At 31.1% G+C, this 24523-nt stretch overlaps 2 protein-coding genes across 2 annotated transcripts; one reads left to right on the forward strand and one right to left on the reverse strand.

Annotated features, from left to right (window-relative positions):
* Positions 1-5194: 5194 nt before the first annotated feature.
* LOC114274874 (uncharacterized) lies at positions 5195-7331 on the forward strand. Its single transcript, XM_028216859.2, has 2 exons — positions 5195-5801; positions 7168-7331. Exons 1-2 carry the CDS (start codon positions 5323-5325, stop codon positions 7172-7174), a joined length of 486 nt encoding a protein of 161 aa, XP_028072660.2. The 5' UTR covers positions 5195-5322; the 3' UTR covers positions 7175-7331.
* A 2621-nt stretch (positions 7332-9952) lies between these two features.
* On the reverse strand, positions 9953-21493 carry LOC114274821 (uncharacterized). The gene is made up of 7 exons (XM_028216796.2): positions 20824-21493; positions 17714-18526; positions 13657-14009; positions 13236-13447; positions 10875-11131; positions 10591-10769; positions 9953-10495 (listed from the first exon to the last, which is right to left on the reverse strand). The coding sequence occupies exons 1-7, from the start codon at positions 21047-21049 to the stop codon at positions 10418-10420; spliced, it is 2118 nt and encodes a 705-aa protein (XP_028072597.2). The 5' UTR covers positions 21050-21493; the 3' UTR covers positions 9953-10417.
* Positions 21494-24523: the final 3030 nt, after the last annotated feature.

Here is a 24523-nt window from a genome sequence, read left to right on the forward strand (position 1 = left end):
AAGAGCTTTCTCAGTTACTTCTTTTAATAATAATAATAAAAAAAACACTAGTTAAATGTACAAGTTCTTTTAACTATATATGTATATATTTTTTCCATCTAAAAAAGTAAAAAAAAAAAAAAAGAAAAAACTATTTAAAAAGTATTTGTTAATCCCTACCTGAATGGTCAGAGAACAGAAGAGTGGATGCCAAAAAAAAAAAAAAAAGGGTTTACCAAAAAAGAAAAAAGGGAATGGTTAGAGAAGTTAACTAAAATTATTTCCTTTTAGAAAAGGAAAAAAAAATGGTACGAAAAGTTTACTAAAAACTCGACAACCCACCATATAAGGCACTTGTTTCGTAATATTTTATTCATTTATTATTTAGAAGTACACTAAAAATGTATTTACACAGTGTTTAGTTAGAGAATTTGTAAAAAAATTTAGATTGAGAAAAAGAAAAGGAAGATAAAATATAATTAAAATGTACTTACATTTTACATAGTTTCATATGCTTTTTTCTTTTTTCTTTCTAATCTGTTCCTAAATCTCTCAATCAAACACATCATTAAGAAATAATTATTTATGAATTTTTTTAAAAAAAAATCAATCCAAGATAAAAAAAAATAAGAAAGTATATCAGTTTGTCTATCTTTTTTAAACTAAGCATGTTTTGTATATATTTTTTGTTATTTTTTTAAAACTTTTTTAATTTTTATATTTGAGGAAATTAGAGAATTAAATTTGAGAGTGAAGCGGGCGTTAGAATATTCAAATCTATGAAATAGACGTAATTGAGAATAATTGGCGTTACGTGTGCGTTGGGGTATAGTGGTGCACTAGTCCCTTTCTTGGAAAGCTCATTATTATTATGCTCAGTTTATTTTTAGAGGTAACATGGGGATGATTCGTATCGATGAAATTAATAATAAAAAGTTTATTAATAAAAAGATTGATAGTGAAGAGATTAAGTAAAATTAAGTTTGTTTTGATAATAATTGTTGGTGTAAGAATTATTAAATTATTTTTATATAAAATAAAAAAAATGGCCAACATGTGAAAAATAAAAAAAATTAATTGAACGAACTATTTTTCTAATACAAGTCCCAAGCCTCTATCCAAATACTCTCTCCAAGCCTCATCAATATCAAGGGATTAGGAGTCCCCTCCACTTCTCTTAAAACAAACATACTCCACCTCTATCTTAATTCCAATCCCAACTAATTTCCTAAACAAACGGGGCCTCAAACAAATTTTAGGATACATACCAAAAAATAGAGTTTGTGATGACTCATTTTAATGGTTACGATATACTGTAATTATTATTTTGATTATAAGAGAAAATATATTTGGTTATAATTGAAAAGATTTTTTATTATACTTTATAGGGTAGTAGATTATATTTTTTTAGTTGTAACTTAAATTAATTTAGTTAATTAAGGCAGTCATAATAATAATAATAAAGAAGAAATTACCAGCCCACTAGTCCAATAATTTATGAAAGAGTCTTATGATGAGAAAGAAATAAACCACACAACAAAGTTTCATAATAAAAAAGGCGGGGTGATTGCTCACTGTTGTATGTTCGATGAGGTCTACGTCGGGTCTTATTTTAATAATTTATTATTATTTTTAAATATATCGATTAGAATATATTTAAAAAAAATTAAATTTGATCGAATATCGATAATATTTTCATAAATTTAATAAGTCAAGAGAGATAATTGCTCACTACTGTGCACTCGATAAGGTCCACTTCGAGTTTAATTTTAATAATTCGAACAATTTATTTTTAGAGAATTTACTTATAAGTCTCATACACAAAATTCAAAATCCATCTAGTCTCAAAACAAAATACTTGTATCAATTAATCTTATATATTTTTAATTGTTATAAAAAAATATATATTTTTAAAGACACTACTACATTCCACCATCGCCAGACTTCCGTCAGACGGTTATCGGAGACTTGTCGGAATGTTCAACATCACTAGGAAGTCGCCGGAATATCATCGCAAATTCACTAGAGCATCGCCAGAACATTCTGAATGTCATTGAAAGTCGTCGAAATGTCTTAAATGTTCGCTGGACGTCAAGAATATCGCTGGAGATTCACTGGAATACTTAAAATATTGTTGAAAAAAGAAAAATAAACTGAGAAATTAAAGTGAAAAAACATAACAAAATGTGCTAAATATAGATAAACCGAAAGAAGAAAAAAAACTAAGAACAACAAATTATAACAATAGAAAAAAACATGCAGTGATTTTCAATTTTTGTAGGGTTTAAGTAAATAATTTTCAATATTGATCAAATTGAAAAATAAGTTTTGAAACTGTAATATTTTACAGTTTTAAAGTATGATTCTATTAAGTATTTATCCTTATTAGATGCTTGTATTCCAACAACTATTTTTTAGTTTAGATCTAACGAGATCTAAAGTAAATCTACTTAGATCTGATGTAGATCTGAGTAAATCTCCGTGGTGGGTTCACGAGCTTGAAACATCTGGGGTTCCCAAATCGGACGCGCAGCAGGCGACCTGGGCGGGTGTGATATCTCAACATTAGTCTCACCCTGTAAGATGATCCCTTGATTTAGTACGGCTGCCATAACCACAACTTCCTCTGAATTCTGTGACATCATAAATCCGCTGAACTGAACGGAGGTGATGTGACTGGTGACTTGACTGATCAGATATCTGCCTTGCTTCAGCGAAGGAGAACACTGGCTATTCTGAACTCAGATCTCTGAAACCCCCCTCCTCCTAAAAGAGAAAACAGGTAGCGTCTCAGCCCAATTTTACCCAAACAAACAACTATTTTTTAGTTTAGATCTAATGAGATCTAAAGTAAATCTACTTAGATCTGATGTAGATCTGAGTAAATCTACATTAGATTTGAGTGGATCTACTCATCTTCTTCGTCAGAAACTCATTTTTTTCATCAGAAATCCATCTCTTTTGCCATCGGTGAGCATGAAGCAAAGAGTTGGTACTCAGTGATTGCCCATGAACCCCAATCAATATTGGTCGCCGGTGATTGTAGATTAAAAAGAGACAAAAAAAAAAAAAAAGAAGAGAAGAAATGCGTGGTCGTAGTCGTGGTGGTGGTGGTGGTGGTGGTGGTTGCCGCCGTCGTCGCCGATATCAAAAAAAAAAAAAAAAAGATAAACAGAAGAAACAAGGTGTAGGAAAAAAGAAGATAAATGGATATAGGATTTTTGAGTTTATTTAAAAGATTTTGGAATTAAATAAAATACTCATACTTTTTAAAAATGACTTGTGAATAACTTGCTATTTATTTTTTAAAATAAATTAAATAAAATATACCTATAAAAATTAAATTAATTAAATAAATATAATTTACTTAATACATTTTAAAAAATAAATAATTTAAATTATCAAAAAATAAAAATAGAAAAAACAAAAAACAAAAAATCATCCAAATGAGTCTGCCAGACGAAATTATCAATCTTTATTTTATTGGAAACACTGAGAAATTGTAGAAAAGACAAAACCAGGGTTTCGCAATAATTTGGCCGTTCAATCCGGCGGTAGATCACATGTCATGTCATGTCTTGTCACTATATATATTTTCTTTTCTTTTCTTTGTGTCTGGAACGTTCTGGTAGGTCCTCTCTCTGCTACATTTGAAAAATTTTGAGGTAAGAGATATGTTAAAATATAAATTATTTTTTATAATTTGAAAAATTATAAATATTTTTTTATTAAGTTTTTTTATCTAATAAAATTAAATAAAATTTATAATTACTCTTCTATATAATAATAAAATTATTTAAATTATTAATTGAAATATATTTTTAATATTACTAAAAATTGTTAATTGACTTGATGATTTATTAATAAAAGGGACGATTTGTTATGAAATTAGAAATCTTTCGGAGTGAAATGTAATTTTCAAAATCACAAGAGACGATTCGTATTTTAATTAAACCTCAGGAAGTGTATTTACAATTTATCCAAAAACTTATAGGCTTTCCGTTTGAAAATAATAATTTTTTTCAGAAATTTAATTTTTTTAATAAAACACTTATTATATTTTTAAAATATTAATTTTCTAAAATTAGTATATTTTTAAAAAAATATTAACTATCATAATCATATTTTTTGTATTATTAAAAAATTTAAAAAAGGACAAAATATTTAATTCATATTATTTTATTCCTTAATTTTTGAAAATGAGTTAATATTTTAGGACAATAAAAAATAGAATAAGAGACTAATATTTTGGAATGGAAGGAGTAATTATATCTTTTATTTCAATTATTTTAATATTTAAGGTTAGAATCTTTATATCTTTTTTATTCAATTTATTTATTTATTTCTTAATATTTTATTTTTCCTTTTACTTGTTGGAGTTATCTTAAATTATATTTATTTGCTTATTTTACTTCGTCCTTTTTTACATAGATAAAATACTACACCACTTTAAATTTTGAAAAAAAAAAAAAAAGAAGTAAATTTTACAAGTTTGATGGCACCGTTTGGGAGGTGGTTTTGTGGCTTTTTTAGCTATTCTAACCACAAAAGACAAAATAAGCTATTTTAGCCACAACAAACAAAATATCACATCCAACCCATAATCATTACACTCTTCTTTAAAAAAAAAAAGTCAAAAAAATCAAAAAATCAAAAAGTCCTTCTCAAACTAAGTTTTTTAGCCTAGACTAAAATAGCTAAAAAAGTCAAAAAACTAAAAAACCAACCCATTTTCCAAACCAACCCATAATTATATTAAAATTTTTAAAATTTTAATTCACATAAAACTTAAATTACTTTTCACCAATAATTTGTTAATGATATAGATAAAAAAAATAATTATCATTTTTTATATTAAAATATATTTAAATTAGTTTTGATACCTCTAGACTACAACTATAAAACTTGCTATATGTTTTTCTAAATCCAAAGAAGTTTTAGTTTTATGGAATTGAGAAAAATTTGGGATCATAAAATTTTTTTTATGAAAATGATTATGAAAGAGTTATAATTCTTAAATTATCTTGATTAATATGTAATATTTTATTCTAAATATAATTTAATAATCACAAACTTTTCATAATCATTTTTAGAAACGATTTTTCATAATACTTAACACTGCACAATGGCTGTCAATCTTGCCTTGTGTTCCCAAAAAAGTTTAGTGGCACCCACCCAACTACATCCATGAAATAATAGAGAAAATAATAACTAGTTGAAGCAGTTGACCTAAAATTTGAAGAAAACAAAAAAAGCAAACAACCAACAACAACAACAATACCCCTATCATTCCCATCCCATACCACAATGCTCTTATTTACCATGACCTAATCAACCAAAACCATGGCCGTTTCAGAAGACTTCAGCTTCCCAACAACCACCGATTTTCCTCCTCTTTTCATCGGCTCACCGCCTTTGTGGCACCGCTCTTCTTCTACTTCCACCCCCACTCGCCACCAACAACAACGACGACAACAACAAAATTCTCATCATAAAGATTGTGAAAGTTTCTCGACAGAAAAACCAATTGGCAATAAGCAGAGCCAGAGTTTTTCGTACGTTGAGCGAGGCGTGAAGGCGGGAAAAGAAGATGATGGAGAGGAAAAGATGGACATGTTATGGGAGGACCTGAATGAAGAGATTTCTAGAACTTATGGGTCAAAGTTGGATTATTCAGAAATGTCACCGGCGGGGAAGGTGGCGGAGTTTGGCCGTGTTCAGGTGTTTTCCGGCAAGAAGTCTAGCGTCGTGGTGGTGTACATGAAGGTCTTGAAGAAGCTTTTCTCGCTTAATTCTCAACGTTCGATTAAGAAACGAACATGGTGATCAAAGTTGCTTTGAGTTTGTTGTTTAACACCTCAAAAATTATAATTTTACGAAGCAATTATACAAATTTTTTTTGGGTGTGTGTATGTAATTAAGAGTCATATTTATGAATTTTTTGTTTTGAAGTGAGACAACCTAAGTTCTGTATACTTTGCTTAGTTTGCATGCCATTTGGCCCATTAATCTCTGTATCAAAAGGGTGTAGGTTCAATTTAAAAAACTAAACTAAACTAAAATAAAATATATAGGTAACAGATAATATACCAATTCATGGTTCCGAAGGGTGTTTATTTATTTAATTAATTTAAAACACTTATTATTGTAGTTCAAGATTATGAAATTGTCACAATTTGTATGAGATTTATGTGTAAAAATTTTATTTGTAAATAAATTTTCTTCAATGAATATTGTAAGTCTTTGCATTTATTTGACATACAATAAATGATGAGAAGACCCAGACTTTATGAAATAATGTGTATACAAAAATGACACCTATGATTATGATTTATAATTTTATTACAACTCCAACGATTATGGACCATAATTTTAAAAATAGCAATACCATATAATTTGAGATATATATATATTTTTTTTGGTATTAAAATTTTGTTTATGAATAATTTCTCTAAAATAATATAGTTAATGAAAGTAGCTCAGGTATAGCACTTGCAGGTCTTAGGTTTTGTTTGGCTATCTCAGTTGGGACTAAAAAAAGCACAAAAGATAAAATAAGTTAAATAAATTAATAAAATAATATGTCACATTTAAATCATAATCAATTCACTTTTTTTCTCACAAAAGTTCAAAAAAAAAAAAAAAAAAATTTACCAAACGAACTTTTTAGTTTCAATCTAAAAAAGTCTGAATTCCAAAAAAACTAACTAAAATATGTTTTTTTTTCCCAAACAGTGACTTATTAACTGGATTGATTTACTAATAAGTTTTGAATATATATATATATATATATATTTGCCCATCATTTTAATAATGAGAAAATTTTGAGACTTTTTAGATATACTTTGTGTTTGTGAAATAATTATTTCGTACAAGCAAAGATATTGATAAATTCATCAAAGTGATAAATAATTGAGATATTTTGACTTTTCTTTGTAAATTTTGATTTATTTATATTAAAATATGATGTAATTGAACTTTTTGATAAATAAGTCTGACCCACAAAACTAGATTGTAACTTCCTTATTTTTGAATGGTCTGAATAGTGACTTCTTCAACCTCTCCTGGTTGCTGCTGTCAGAATAGGATCAAGTCTGTTTTGGTTGTAGATGTAGCTCAAGTCTGGTGGTTTGGTAGTTGTTTGAATTGGTTGTTGGTCTGAATTGGCTTCTTGTTTGGCTGCTGCAGGTGGTAATTAGGGAGGTTTTGTGTCTGGTCTGCAGTTGGTGGTCTGCTGGTCTGCTATAAGTGTTCTGCTCTTGGTGAAAAGTCTGCTGCTGTATTAGAGTATTGGTGTCTGAGTTGGAGTTCTGTTCCACTGGTTTGTTGTTTTGTGTTTTGCTTTGATGTTTTTTGCTCTTGCCTTCCCTCCTTGTTGATGTATACCATAATGTATTTTGTTATGTTATCATCAATAAAGAGTTTCTTTTGCTAATAAAAAAAAAACGATTAAGGATAGAGAAATTTATTAAAAAATTCGATGTTAAGTACTTATATCATAATTAGTCTATAATATATTTTTCCATTTCATTAAGTCCTATTGTTTTAAACATTTGATCCGTCAAATCTTAATTTTCATATTTAAGGTATTTTGGTTAATGCCTCAGACCCCCACTGGGGATGACCCCCAAGGCCCCCAGTGGGGTGTGATGGGTCTGTTTTTTTTTTTTTTTTTGGATCCAATGACTAACCCCCACGTGTGTGTGGGGGGGTGGTTGGAGACTGGAGGTCTCAAGCACAGCTCAGGTATTTTATAGATAATTTTACTATTACAAATATTTTTTGAACTCTTAGCAACTTGATGATGTGAACATTCACATTAAACAAATTTAATAATATGAATATTCACGTTGATAATGTGAATGTTCACATCATGAAACGTTTATATTGTTAACGTGAACATTAATGTGCGTTTCACCTTATTATTATTAGGAGTATTTTAATAATTATATCACCTATAAAACTTAATGAAATATAAAAAAATAATTTAAATTAACTAGAATATAAACAAGAAAAAAAGAGATTCATCAATAAATGACATCAAAGAATAACTGTTCTAAATAAATAAATAAAATAATTGATAACCAATTATAAAGGAAAATTATTGTAACGGTAACTGAGTGGAAGGATATTCTCTGAAAGAAAAAGAAAAGTGACAAGATGCACATCAACTAAAAAATGCAATTTATATAATAGAAAAGATATTCCTAACCTAAATTGGAGATATTTCAAATGGATAATGCTAGGACATTATTGCAATGAATTTTTTCCAGGGAAAATAATCCGGAGCTCTAAATTTAAAATTTTAATTTAAACTTTAGTGATATGATAAAGTAAAAAAAAAAATATGAAAAAAAAAGAAAAGAAAAGAAAAGAAGTTAGCACAAAACATTATATCACAAAATAGACCACACCAATTAAAGCTCCTCCAAAACACACCAATTACAGCTCTCAATCTTTTTCTTTTTTTCTCCCCCATACATCAAATAAAATCTATTACAGTGAGTACCACGACAGATAAAATGATTAAAAGAAATTGCAACCCTTTAAGTTCTAATAAATTGCATATTAGACTCAATTTTTAAAGTTTCTCTCGTGCGACATCCTCATTCTTGATATCAGATCTGTGGCACCGACAGAATGACTAGTGATATTACAAATCCAAAAATTAAAACATCCTGTGAAATACAAGCTCAATACCAGAAAGTTATCTCTCGTTTTTATTATATTAATTAATGGTTAAACTTGTATTATGCGTGAGATAAAATAAGGGGGATGCACCAATAAATCCTAAATTAATAACTTATACACTGTTTAGTCCTAAAAGTTTTCTTATAGACTGAAAGGTCCCATTACAATGTTTCAAACATCAAATTAATGTTTCGAACATTAGATTTCGAACATCAGATTAATGTTTCGAACATTAGCTTTCGAACATCAGATTAATGTTTCGAACATCAGATTGATGTGCAAATGGGACTAAATGGAGCAAAAGAAAACTTTTAGAACTAAATGGTTCAACTTTTCAGAAACTAAGACTTATGGGTAAATTTTCCATAAAATAATAAAGTGTTCATAAAATTATATGATTAATACTAGGAGTGCAACTCAAGTGGATTGAGAGATTGTTTAAACTCAACTTAAGTTGTTTAAAACCTACTCAAGCCTGCCCAAATTTAAATTGTAACCCAAGATTGTTTGACCAATACCACCCTAGTTAAACCCGAATTGCCTTAGTCGTACATAAATTTCATTTTTTTTTCTAGCTAAATTATTAATTTGTTGGCATTAGGTTCTATTTATATATATATATTTTAAGAAAATTATTAATAATATGAAAACACATAATTTATATAATATAAGAGAGATGCCGCTATAATAATTTTTACAATTTATGAGTGAATAAAAAAAAATAAGATTATGTGTTGTATTACGTATATGTATAATATATTCAGTATGATTTAACCATATAAATTACTTTAATATCATATAATAGCCACTAATTTATATGTACATGACATATTTATATATATAATTCAGATTTCGAGTTGCTCGGGTTGGTTAATGTTTTTAAGTTCAAATTTAATTCAAACTTTCAAATTTTTATCTAAATCCGTATTGAATTCAAAAATATCTTGTTGAAGCCCTAAAAAAATTTGGGCTGATCTTAGCTGCTCAGATTGAGCACGCCCAAGTTGCACTTCTAATTGATACAAACATTAAAAAACAAACAAACATTTATAAAAAAAAAACAAAAAAAAAAAAACAAAAACACCGAAGCCTGCAGCCCAATAAGCAGCAGGATGACCATCAAGAAGGCCAGGGCGTCAGTTTCACCAAGCTGGTAGGGTCCAATCTCAAAAAGATAAAAAAAATAAATAAATAAAAGGAATGTAAGTAGCAGCAGCAAATAGCAAGTCACAATGTAGTAGATCCAATCACATTTCTCAACAGGCAGGCACGCAATCATCGATTGATACAACCAAAATCAAATTGCCAAATTACATATTGTAAAAGCTCTGACAGATAGCTCAAAACTCTCACCGACAACAAAATGACACCTATTTGACACGAGATAGATAATAGCAGAAGAGAGCCACAGCCAAGCATCATTAGGTATGGGATGTTTGTCTTTTCTCCAACCAATGAAACGAATGAAAAATGTAATTAATACAATGAAGACGACACTAATTCCAATCTTATCTAATCTTTTTTCTGCAGAAAAAAAAGGGGGCCAGCAAACTGAGGTTGCTTGATCTAATTTTATGAATTCAACCCCCGATCTACAAATTTGTAATCCAAGCAACCACCACTTCAGCAATTTGTTTGCAGGACAAACCTCCTTCAATCAACCAGTAAGATTGTTGTCAAGTAAGATATATAAACAAAAAGTACCTCTTTCCGATGTGAATGTCAACAACACAAGCACATTATTTCGTCACATTGTGATCAATGTTGCTCTCCTCTCCTCTGACCTGTGATGGAACAACTTAGCTATGGCTCGCCTCTCACAGTCCTGCAACGTAAGGGAATTAACAAATAGTCTTCTCAACAGCTAGCGTTAGGTTTCAATTCATAGGCTGTAAAAGCTTAATTTACAAGATTTCTCACCTTGAACATATTGAGATAGAAAGGTTTTTCAGGATTTATCCTTCTCAACTTGCGGTATGTATATGCAAAACTTAGCTGATCACGAGGAGTAAACCTATCTACCTCATTAAACCAAAGACAAGAGAACAAGTTTGACATTGGTGTGTGAGCCCTCACAATGAAAGAGCCTTCCGGTACATCTGCCAACAACACAGGAACAGATTACATGTTATAGATTAGGAATGGAAACAAATATGCTCAAGCTGTAAGTTTCACAATAATGAACTTAGCAACAAAAATCATACTGCTCGGTAGAAGCTTGTTCGGATCTGATGCATCATATCTTTTCAGCCCATCAGCCTGGTAGAATGCAAATTGTTGATCTATGATAGTATGGTTGTACTTGTTAAGCCTTTTATTTTGGGCCACTTCTTCCCATACACAATGCCGGTCATAGTGATTGGAAATGGCATACTCGTAACCTTTTCTCCATAGGAAGTATTCCAATATGAGTAGAGGGTCAAGTTGGAGACGTAGTTTGCTATCCAGCCAAATAGAATACCTGAAAAGATTTTGCATGCAAAAATTTTAAGCATAGACACTATAGCCTGTTTGAAGGAAGAGGGAAAAAAAAAAAAGGGGGGGGGGGGGGGGGGGGGGGGGGGGGGGGGGGGGGGGGGCGCAGTGGGGGTTGTCTCAGTGCATGAGACTCCCACTATTGCCAGGTCTGGGGAGGGTCTCATTTATACAACCTAACCCCTGCATAGGGAGAAACTGTTTATGTGATTTGAACTCATGACGCCCAAGTCACTAGAGAGCAACCATATCGCTACTCCATGAATAAGCAACTTGTACTATAACAAGGTTCTTGGTAGATCATACTAATGGTGTGTTTGGTTGGGGAATTTGGGGAGGGATTTGGAAAGAGAAAGGGAAAAAGTGTGTGAAACTATGTGAAATGTAAGTATATTTTATTCACATTTCACCTAACTTTTCCTTTTCTCTTTCCAAATCGCTCTTCAAATCCCCCAACCAAACACAGAGTAAAGGAATGGGTTACCAAAGACCAAATCTCATACTAAAATGCAAGAGTTTACACATGAATGTCTCTACTCAATGAACTTGACAGTTGTCCGCTACAGGTTGCTAACATAAATGACTAAACTGACAAGCATTGTTTATCCAATTTATTTGTCTTATTCCCAGACTTACACCAGCTTTAGAGCATCAATGAACCAGGTCCAGGTATATTAATGGACAATGGTAATGAGAACTGCAACGAGGAAGTAGGTACTAAATTCAATAATGACAATTGCTAAAATTAAGAATTACTAAAAGAACTACCATGTCAAGGTATAACAGATTATTTATTAATGGACAATGGCAAATCTGCTAATATAATTATGTGATGACATCGCCAGGCTTCAGTACCGCATTATAAATGCATGTATTCACATACAAACTGCTTCTCCAACATCCTATTTTTGTAACCTTACCCAAATACCCTCACAAGTAGTCCCTCCGCAATTCCTCCAATCTCTACCCTCACAAGTAGTCCCTCCGTGTTAAAAATTCAAACGCAATACTTCTGAAGGCTTCAAAGAGTACTCTCAATGTGTAAGCCCTCCCCCTTGAATAAATGGTGGTTTTCATCCTACAGATCACTTCTTAAACATTTTGACCACTGAGTCTGATGATACAAAATTGTTCTTGAGAAACAAGCCCTACTGTAAGCCAAGATAAGAATCCCAGCCTTGCAAAGCAAGTTGACTACAAATATCTTCACCTCCCTTATAAAATGATATTACTAATTTGCTAAGTTCACTTTCAACCCTGACACATTCAAAAATAAAAAGATGCACTCCTAATGAAGAATCAAAGAGAATGGTCATATTTGAAAGTTTATGATAATCTTGATGCCCTCTACTTGTTTATACAATTTAAAAAGATTCAATGCCTATAATAGGAGGCAATGCACATACAGACTGCTTAGAACTACCAATATTGCTGTTGGATAGAATGCCATAAATTATTTACAAGCAACTATTCTACAGAGCTGAGAGGCATGGACATGAGACACAAGGACACTTTGAAATTATGTTTGGTGATTTTGCTGAACTCTTGAAGGGAAGAGACTAAAAACAAATCCCTACATTTTGGCCATTCATTTAAATCCTTAAAACCGGAAATAAGACCCTTCCAAGCCTTCGAGCAACACAATTCTGAAAATCCAACAACCTGATAACTTCAATTCTTCAGATATAAAACCCCACACCCTTCTGTATACCTTTTCAAAACCCCAAACTAAACAGCTCCATGTGGCCTAAACCCACCAGAATGTCAATTTCCTAAGGCTAGCTTACCAACACAAGACAAAATGAGAATAGAGATCAGATTCAAGCTTTAGACATCATTCTCATCTACAGGAACAAGATTTTTGTTTTCATTCAGTCTATGGCCAAAACAACAATTGAAAGAAAGAGCAGCCAACATCATCTCCCAAAACATGCAATTCCACTTGTCTTATGCCACTCATTATCAGATTAGTTTTAAAGAGAATCTATGATACACACAATTAATCTCATTGGAAGAAAGTCTTATAAGCAACAACTACAGTAACAAAGCTGTGTAACTGATTTCACTACTTCAATTAGTCGTCTACATACCTTGCAGAAGGGAAAAGTCGGTGTTGCAAGAATTTCGGTATTTTTCCCACTCTGCGCATGTCAGTGTAAGGTAGATTCTTCACCACCACAATCTTCCATAAACCAACAAAACCTATTGTATCTGGCATCTGGCCTTCCGAAGTAAGAGTTCGCAAAGTAATTTCATCCACAAACATAACAAAGCAGACATTTTTCCTCGACAAACGAGAGACCTAAAAATTAAGAGGAACTGAAAAGTAAATCTCTATGCAAGTATGAATGTGATTACCATAAAAAAGCTTAACACAAACATAAAACTTCAGACATCTCCCAAGAAGGATAACAAGATGCCAAATGAAGAAAACGAAAAGGCTATTATTTCACTGAACTATAAATAGATGGAAAAGTAATGTAAACCAGCGGATAGAACAAAAATGAGTACCGTTTTACCCATGGGCGATCTCAATCGATCTGAATTTCCAAAGATGCAAGAAACCACAGCAATGTGGCAACTATTAATGTATTTTGCATCATCTTCTGCCAGGTCAAATCCTGTACTTGGGGATCCTTTAGGACCTTTCACAAAGCCACAATTTATTGTCTGGTCACGTGCAAAAAATGATTCTTCCCGTTGCATTAAACTCTGATGCCCAGCAAATCTGGGTTCCCATTGTTCTAGTCCATCAGAATTCTCTTCTACTTTTGTATACAGCAAGGAAAATCTTGAAAATTTTCGACTTTCTAAAGGTTCTACGAGCTGTGATGTAGAATTCAAAAACTTCATCTCACAAGAACCTGAAATATTTATGTATCACCAATTTCAGGCTTTAAAAAAAGAAATTGAGAAAAAGCGAACAACCAAATTGATCTGTTGAAATACCCCTATAGACCCCTAGACTTGGTGGAATTCACATAACAATAACCCAAAGGTGTACAGGGGGTGTTGCACCCAAGAAATTATGCACAGTAATCAATATCCACACATATGAAGATGTTTATGCAAATTGTGAGACACTCACTAACTCAACAAATCACGAATATAATAAAAAGCAAATTAGGAGGGGGGGTTGCACCCAAGAATATGCGCATAGTAATCAATATCCACACATATGAAGATGTTTATGCTAATTGTGAGACACTCATATAACTCAACAAATCAAGAATATAATAAAAAGCAAATTATATATGCAAACTATATACACAATGGTAGCCAAATCATGTTTTCTGTGATTATGGAAATATGCAACTCATTGAACTGTGCATTGAACTCAAATGTTAAACCATATTGATTCTGAAATTAAATGACAATAATGTTAAACCATACGAAAAATTTTCAAATAAAAAATTCTTAATAAAAATAGGAGTTAGAGATTAAGTCTATGTTCAAAATAAGGAATCATATTGCACTGTGTTCCACTGATTAAATACCTGTAGCCGCAGCTATTAATGAAGTCTAGGAGGACACAATCTACAATTACAATTTCATAAATAAAACAAAGTTGTGTAATAGATGTCCTTTCAGAAAATTAAGTCAATTAGGTACACATGCTGAAATGCTCACTGTTAGAAGGATTCCTAAGGAATAAGGAGTTGTCAAATTGAGATACGTATTGTGTATTGTTTTTCTGAATCGCATTCGTATTGTATCATGTATTGTAAGATATTTTAACGTCTTTAAAAGTAGGTAGAAAAATAAATATAGTTATAAGCAAAAATTTGTGAAAACAAAACACTAAACAATGTATAATCCTTAAAATTGCAAAAGTAAGGTTTCATGAATTAAAGATAGGCTTCAATACTTAATACATATAAAAGGCAGAGTAGGGTTAAAATATCTATAACAAAGGATATCAACATTTTAGTTTTTTTTTTTTTTATTTTCGATAATCCAGGGTATCTCTTAACCAGCCCACCAAATTGGGCCCAAGTTACCTTGTATCTAGACAGCTGAGAAGTAATCCCTAGAGGTCTTAAAGTTAACGACCGGGCAAGCTTCCACTAGTCCCTTGGGTGACACAAACTTTAGTATGTTATTATATCCTCAAATCAAATTTACCCTAAAATTTTTTCTCATTCTTAGTAATTGTGTAATATATTTTTTATATTATTTTTACTCACCATTTAAGTTTTACTGTATAGTTTACAACGTTCAAATTCTTAAATAGCTTGTCTATAATAGAAAATTTAAAGCTTTAACCAGTGTAAAAAAGTATAAACAATAGCACAAGATATTTAATACTACCATACTTGTCAAAAAGATAGACAAAAAAACCCTTCTCATCTCAAAAATATATATATATATATATATATATTTTAAGTTTATGAAATTTTTTAACAATATTAATTTACATCAAATAAGTTCAATTACCTTTTTTCAAAATCACAAAGAAATTTAAGTATTTATGTATCGTATGTATCGCATCATGTATCATGTATCTTATAATGCATCACATATCATATATGTATCGTAAGATACATTTAACTTAAGATATTATTGATGATACGTATCGATTTGTCTCTAAAAATATCAAATCGTAATATATGTATTAGTGAATTGTAAGATACTAACAACACTAAAGGATTACAAGTCCAATAATCAAAATTATGTTGCCATGCAACAAGATGGAAACATGTTTCAATGAACCTAGAAAAAGGAGCAATAGCCGCAATGAAACCATAGATCATGTGTCCACAAAGATTTGGTCCCTTGGACCAAAGGTAAAAATTTGGAACTAAGAGGTGCACCTTCACTAAGACACCCAGTAGTGAGCCATTTGCCACCAGATAAGGTAGATGTACTATTCAAAATAAATCAAATGGCCATGTTGGACACTTGACACTTGGATTATAAGGACATGGGATATGCGTTTGATCCTTTACATCATATATGCTCTTAGCAATCATATCCTTCAATTCAACTTTATTATATAATTGTATTTAACACTAACATTAAATCTACTTTTGTTGCTAAAATTCTATCAAATGAGTAAAGCACATATTTGGCACTATATTACCTCTAACCCACAACATAGATTAAAATATTTTAAAACAAATTAATTATTCTTAGGCCTCGTTTGGCAAGAGGCTATTTTAGCCAATTAGCCAAAAAGTTACTAAATTAGCCAAAAAGCCAACAACCCATACCAAAAAGTCAAAGATTCTCTTTTCTCTCTACTTTTTGCACATCTTTTCGTAATTAGCCAAAAAGTCATCCCAAACATACAAGTTTTTTTTACCTACCTTTTTAGCCAAATAGTCAAAAAGTTACTAAATTAGCCTGTTCCCAAACGAGGCCTTATTATTATTTTTTTTTTGCTGAGTTTGCATATCCTTCAATTAGAGGTTAACGCACCCCAACCTAAGATCTAAATCCATGTATAACGGGTGAGAGAAAGAGACGGGAAGATAAAACCAAGGGTTAATTACACTAATAGTCTCTATAGTTTGGGACTTGTGTCACTTTGGTACCTGACTTTTCAATTGTGACACATTTGATCCTAAATTTTGAATCTTGTTCCAAATAAGGACAATTGAAAATATTATTAGATTTTTCAAGGGTAAAATCGTCAATTTGATTAAATATAAACTAATTTGACAAAATAAATATCAAAAAAATATTTTAAATTTTTTTAAAATTATTTTTATCCACCAATGATAAAATTATGTAAAATTAATAAAAATTGCATGATTAATTTTTTAAAATTAATTTTACATGATTATCATCCAAACACATAATAAAAATTAATTTGGTAAAAAAAAAAAAATAAATGTCTAAAAGATTTATTAATTTTACATAATTTTATTTTTAGTAGGTATAAATAATTTTTAAAAATTCAAAAATATTTGTTTAACATTTATTTTTGTCAAATTAGTTTACATTTTATCAAATTGACAATTTTATCCTTGAAAAATCTAATTATATATTCAATTGTCCTTATTTGGAACAAGATTCAAAATTTAGGGTCAAATATGTCACAATTGAAAAGTCAGGGACCAAAGTGATACAAGCCCTAAACTATAGGGACTATTTGTGTAATTTGCCCTAAAACCAAAAAACATATAGGATAACTTATCCAAATTTATAAACTAAAACTTGTTAGAACTACTAAATCAAGTACAACATCCTTTATCCATTTGCATTATAAAGTTGATGAAAATTCAAAGATTCTTAAACTAACACCCATACATTGTTAAACTTGCAAAAGAACATCCATAATCTAGAGAAGAAAAAGTCGAGGCACAAATGGGAAGACAATAAACGGGCAGCAACATGGCAACAGCAGATAAAAGCAGAGAACTTGTAATTATGGTAGCAAAAGTCCAACATGTAATAAAAGCAAGAACTAGTTTATTTAGAGATTTAAACAAATGAGAATAAGTCATTTAACCAGAAAACACAACACACAACCCATACTCAGTTATAAGAGAAGTGAAAGCAGGAATTTATATATGTATAGGCAAACATATCTACGATCATTATGAAAGCTGCAAATAATTACCAGAAAATTTGCGGCGCCTTGGCTTCTTTTTGGAACGCCTTTCGGAAGTAGACCTTCTGGCAGATCGATCCTCATGAACAATGACATGTCTGAAATTTGTATTGATTTTATCAGTTTGTTGAGAGATTAAAGTAGACTGTTTGTCTGAAGTACCAATGGAGGCTTCCTGCACCTCCTTCACAATATTCTGGTCTTTGGTTCCAGTATCAAGTTTATCAGAAGACTCTCGGTGATCCATATTACGTGATCTTGCTACATCCAAATGGTCCTCATTGTCAAGTCTAAAATCATCATATTCTTCCATTTGAGCATCATGCAGATCAATCCCGTCATCATACTCATCATCAACATCAACTTCGTCATTCTTAATCCCCACTTGTTCATCATTAGGAAGCTGTTTTTTGTTGTTGTGTTCCTCTCTTGATTCCCCAACATCCTTCAAAGAGGCCTCATATTCTGCCTCATACATTTTCAGTTCATCACGACCAGCTTCATTGTACAGCCCAACACCTCTAGTATCTGAATCTTTAGCTTCATCAAAAGAAGACATCTTAGCACCATTCTTCACCTTTTTTGAAATACGAACCTTAGTAATGGACTCATCCCGAGCGCCCATCTCAGCATGCTCCAAAGCATCCTCGCTATAATCCTCATCTCTTCTCCTATCATCCTTGTCCCAATACCGAGAATCCCGGCCATGTGCCACTGAACCATGGCCAAATTTAAGGACTTTAAACCTCTGTGTCCGTGTCACATTTGTGAGAAAATCAGAATCACTCGAGTCATCATCCTGAGCATTATAACCATCTATTTCTGCACCCAGTCAGCAACACATAAACAGTAAATCCTCAGCTTAAATTCAATACTTCCAAAGATCAAGATCATGCAATAATTCTGGCTGACAAATTCAAGCAAGCAGATATGCGCCAGAAACATTTGCAACACTTTATTATAGGGTAATTTAACTCTACAATGCAAGGCTGGCCCTGGGAATAGGCCGGCAAGGCCCCTGCTTAAAGACACCAAAATTTTGGTAAAAGATAGGGCCCCAAATGTCCAGCCCGCCAAAATTTTTATTTTTTTTCTTTTCTTATTAGGCCTTAATCAAATTAAGGGCCCAATCCAAAGTCCAAGGCCTAAAAAAGTAAGTGTGTTTGTAATGTTATCCATTTAAAGAGCAACGGTCATTAGTGCGTGAAAAAACACTGGATCCCTAAGGTCAGCCACACTCAGTACCTAAGCTCAATCTTGGATATTCCATCCCCTAGCCCTGAGCAAAAATAAATGTTATCCATTGAAAAGCATACAGTATAGATAACCTAAATTATGTAAGCTTAATTAGTAATTTTGTAGTTAAAAATATGAAAAGAGTAATGTTAAGTGAAACTTTGTTACAGTTCAATTTTTATTTGCTATTATATCTTTAAATTTTTTTGATATTTTCTTCTTATTTTAACTTGGATGATTGTATATAATTTTTGTAATTACATGTGTAATCAAACTTTGTGTCAATACCAGCAAATTTAAAATAAAAAAATAAATTGTGAGTATTTATCATTTTATGCATTATATTTTGGTGATTATGTACAGAGGGCCCCATCTTTGGAGCTCACCTAGGGCCCCAAAAGTTTAGAGGCCAGCCCTGCCACAATGCTAGGTGCTTAGCTTAGGAGGCCATTCTTGATTGGGCTTTCCCATACCTGAGGTAGGAATTTTGTTGCCTCATTCACACACTAATTCTAGATGACAAGTAGGATATCAAAGGTTCCTGCCATTAAGTTATTGTGGTAAAAGGAGCTATATTACTAAAGACTGCGCATCATTTACTTGGTTAAAAGAAACTTAATTACTAAAAAATATGACACATTGAACCAAATCAAAAAATAGAGAAAAGTCAAATTCGCTATCTAAAACTAACACAAAAGCATTGTAAAATGAAAGAAATAAATCAAAGTAGAAAGAGAGAAAAATGTAAACTGTTTGTTTAAAATTTACTCATTATACTATATTTAAATACACATGGAAGGTATTTTTTTTCTTAAACAAGTAATTATTTCTCTCTCCTTTTCACTCATTCAATTGGTAGGCAATTCTTTTTACTCTTTTCACTCAGATTTGTCTCTCATTTTTTTCTATTCTCCCTCTTTCGCTTAACTATTTCCCTCTTTCACTCATTGGTATAATACAACTACAAAAATCTGTGCACATAGTGCAATTTGCAATTCATTACCATTCATGCTCTAGGTGAATTATGTGAAATCTATTTTTTTATCGTGCTATTACTTTTGATTTGCATTTTTGTAGTGCTGCATCATTAAAGTTCAAATTCTTGAACACAAACAATTAGAGCATTCTATTCATTTATTAGCTTATCTTTAATAATGATTTATTGACTTTAACAATATTTAAGCCGTTTTAATATGTCCTAACCCAATCATTTGAGCTTGTTTAAACTTGTCCTCACCCGACCAATACTGGAATCCTGGCTCCGCCCCTGTCCATCATGCTTCATTTCTCTCCTACTTAAAACAACTTTAGGTTCAAAAAAATATATAAATTTAAATTTTTTTTTTAAAAAATGTGTGAAATACTAAGAAATCATGAAAAGAAGGAGAAATGACATCTATAAATTAAAATTTCCACAGACAAGGAAAAATCTTTTTTTTTTTTCTTCAGATTTTATCTTTCCTATCCTCACCAAATCCATGAACCCAAGGTCGCTTTAATGAAGCCTAGTCTTTCGCCCAATTAGGTATACCAAACAACATAAAACATGATTATGAGTTCAGTTCCATAGAAACACCATAAGAGAAAACACAAACGCTCACATAAATTTTCACTGATATATGTTCTATGTTCAGCATTGAATTTGTCCTCGCATACAACTCAACTAATTCAAGAATCTACATTAGAATAAGTTGAGAATCCTCACTTTTGACAAAAATTAATGACTCAAAATAGCAGTTTCTTAAATTTTCTCACATTATCTCAGCAACCAAACAGAACCTAAAAATAACGAACTGTAAATCTGAATTCCTTTCAGGTTTCAAAACAAATAGACAAAAAAAAAATACACATACACATCGATTAGAAAAGAAAGTTTTACTGACCTGTGTCTCTGGAGAAATACATAAAAGCGAGGACAGAGACGGCGAAACCAAGAGAGAGAATCACAATGACGCCGCCGATCGAGAGCTTGCGGCTCTTGAGGCGGCGGTTGCTGCGGTGCGGCTTGTGAGGAGAAGTACGAATCCCGATGGAAACGTGATCGGAGGAGCCGTTGGCGTGGCTTCGGACAGCGACCCTATCGCAGCCTGATTGTCTGTACTGAGCCATTCGCGCATTGCTCAATCAACTCACTACTCTTCCTTCACACACACATACACACATACGTAGCTAGTCTAGTAGATATATATAATATATGAGATCGATTCGATTGAAATTTAGGGTTTTGAGTGTGGTGGTGTAGATCTTCGAATGTTTTTGGATGATTTTGATCAATGAGAATTGACTAGTGATTGATTACTCAGTCGCACGCTCGATTCATTAGTTTTAATTTATTTTTTATTTTTAATATATATATGAATGAGGAGGAAATAGGAATGAGAAATATGAGAGGTGTGTGTTTTCTGTATCGACCGGCGGTGAGGTGTGAAATGATGGATTGACAGACAGCTAGGAAGCGAGAGAAGGAGACGGGCAAAGTTTCTGTTTGAAATTCCGACACTACCCCTTCTCTATTCAGCTCGGGGCCAAGGATTTTTTATGTCATTTTGTTCTACTTGTATTATTAGGCCTAGTTTGGGAAGACTAAATAAGTGTACTTTTTGACTTTTTTTGTATTATGTGTAGAAAAAGTAGAGAGGAGATGTTGATTGATGTGACCCAAAAAAGATAAAAAGATGAAATAAGTGCACTTTTTTGGCAGTAGCCAAACTTGGCCTTAGTAAGACTCTGTAAAATACCGCCAAATTTATTAAAATCGTACTGATTTATATTAATTTATATTGTTTTAATCGTTAATCGTGTTTTAAATTTTAAAATTTTTAATCTACTAATTGAATCGTTCCGTTAAGCTATAGTTAATATATATTTATTTTTTAACCTCTAATAAAATATCAATGTAAAAAGGAGTGTGTGAGATATTTAAGATATGAAATTTATTACAAATTAGTAGTTATATATATGAAACATATTATATAAAATTACTTTGTGTTATATATCTAAAAAATATTATACAAATTAGTGTTATATATTATGCAAATGTATGATAATTAGTTAGAATATTCTTCAATACGTCAATCCGCCAAATGCCGCCCAAATCGCATTTTGTTTATTCGTCAACTTGCCATTTGATTTATAATTTTACTCTCACACCGCCCGAACCGCACCGCGCACACTCCTAATTATTAGAGCTCATCAAACTAGTGGTTTATATTTTTTAATTAAAGTAATAAATAAATTACTAAATTTTAACTCCATTAATTAGCTACTAAGTTAGCTAATTAAGTTTTAGCAATTTTGACTCAACAAGTGTAACCAGTAGTTTTGACTAGTTAAACATTAAAAAAATTTATATTTTTATTATTTCAGAGTTACTTGGGTTGAGTTTATAAAATATAATTTAAAATAAGAATAATATTTAAATAACATGGGCAAATAATAGAGAGTTTGTTGGAAATTGTATAGCCAAAATAGAAAAATTAACTTTTGAGTTAAAATATAACAAAATTTTAAATAATTTGATGGGGATGCTCTTATTAGAGTTACTTATACGGAAACTCCTAAACTATTTAAAAGTATCACTTTGTCTTCTAATTTATACAAGCGTACAAATGAACTTTTCAAACTATTGGCTTATTTCACTTTGACTCCTTCCGTGAGGGATCCAATTTATATGTTTTTATAATTTAGGGTCTATTTGTACATTTTTATAGTTTAAGTGACAAAGAAGTTTATTTTTACACTTTTATAATTTATGAGGTCAAAATGACACTTCTTAATAATTTGGAAGATTTTCATGTATATAATGCTTATTATTATGGATTCAATTTTGTTTCTATCTCCATCTTTTTTCTTTTTTCTTTTTTTTCTTTCTTGTATCTCATTCTTAAATTTTAATTTTATTTATTTACTATCTAAATTTTTTATCTTAGTTTAATTAGTGATGATTGTATAAATCTCAATAACGGTTGAAATTTAATTTAATGATAAAAAATGTTATTTTAAAATTTAAATAATTAACCATACAACCAAACATCCATAAAATTAATTGTGAGATGTAATTTATGATCAAAATCAAAATGTTATGCATTAAAAGACTCTCCCCTGTACATTTTTAGTCTGTTAACAATTTTTCCTTGTCATGTAGGTTCATTGCACACTGGAGATGAAAGGTGTGAAAATCAAGTGGAAAATAGCAAAAGAATATACCCATGCTTGGATTCGCTCAGGCGGAATATGGACATTGCACAAGAGAAAAATCTTGAACCCGGAAAATTTATATTGTCTCTATCCACTCTAGTAAAAAGTGTGAGTCATATGAGGTCAAGTTTGGCATCTTTAAAAAAATCTAAAAAGTCAAAAAGTCACTATCCTATTTAAGTCGCATTATCTTATTTAAGTCACATCACCTCTCTATCACATCATTGCAAACCCAACCCATACCCAACTCATATTTCATAAAAAGTCAAAAAGTGCACTTATTTAGGACACCCCAAACAACCCCTTATTTTCACTTATTTTAGGTAATAGATTAAAAGTTAATTTTTTAATTATTTTTAAAAAATATAAAAATAAATAAAAATAAAAAGATAATTTGTCCTAAAAAGTTAAAAACCCAAACTAACTTTTAACCTTATTACATGCATGTGACCCGAATGATACATGCATGTGACCCAAATGACTGACTGAATGTGTTTGAAAAGTACAAATAAAGTCTCCAAACTCAGAATTAGGGTTTCCAACCTTGTGGAAATCGACCAGAAGATATAAAGGTGATTATTTCTTATGGAAATTTTGTGGAATCAAGAAAGGAGAAACTTAATTCTTTCAATTGGTCAATTGGTGAGTGCGCTTTATCAATTGTTTCTCTGCCATTGGATGTTGGGTCGTTTTGAGGTTAGAAGTATTTGTTTTGTTTAGTGTCATGGCTTTTTTAATCAGAAAGTAGTAGAGTCAGGCTTAAAAGCCCCAATCCTAAGAGAGTATTTTGGATGGCCTTATCCATTTTTGTAGGGGTGCAACTTGGATATGGTAGGTTACGAAGTTGTTCAAACTCAACTCAAATTATGTTGAGATCTATTCAAATTCGAATTATAATATGAAGTTGAATATCCAAGGCCGACCTGAATTGTCTGAATTGCACATAATTTTTTTTGCAGCTAAATTATTTATTTTTTAAAATTAAACTCTATTTATAATTTTTTTTTATAAAGAAAATCATTAGTAACACCAAAACAAATAATATATAATATAAGATAGATGCCGCTATGGCAGTCTTTATAATTTATGAGTGAGAATAAAAAAAATGTAAAATTTTGTGTTTTGTGTTTTGTTTCTTGTGTATATAATATATATTCAATATAATTTAATGATCTAAATTATTTTAATATTATGTAATGACTAATAATTTATATGTATTGTTTTTAGAAAAAATTTGAGCCCAGTCACAATAGCCCGAGCCAAAAATGATAAGCCTAAACGCATCCCTTGAAGCCCACAAAGGACAACTAGCAACTTATCATCTGATTAAGGCTCGTGGGGGACAAAACAATTATAAAAGATAGCCTTCTAGAAGACCAAATTTGC

The sequence above is a fragment of the Camellia sinensis genome, chromosome 3 (assembly GCF_055761805.1).
Source record: "Camellia sinensis isolate YWXY chromosome 3, ASM5576180v1, whole genome shotgun sequence".
NCBI lineage: Eukaryota > Viridiplantae > Streptophyta > Magnoliopsida > Ericales > Theaceae > Camellia > Camellia sinensis.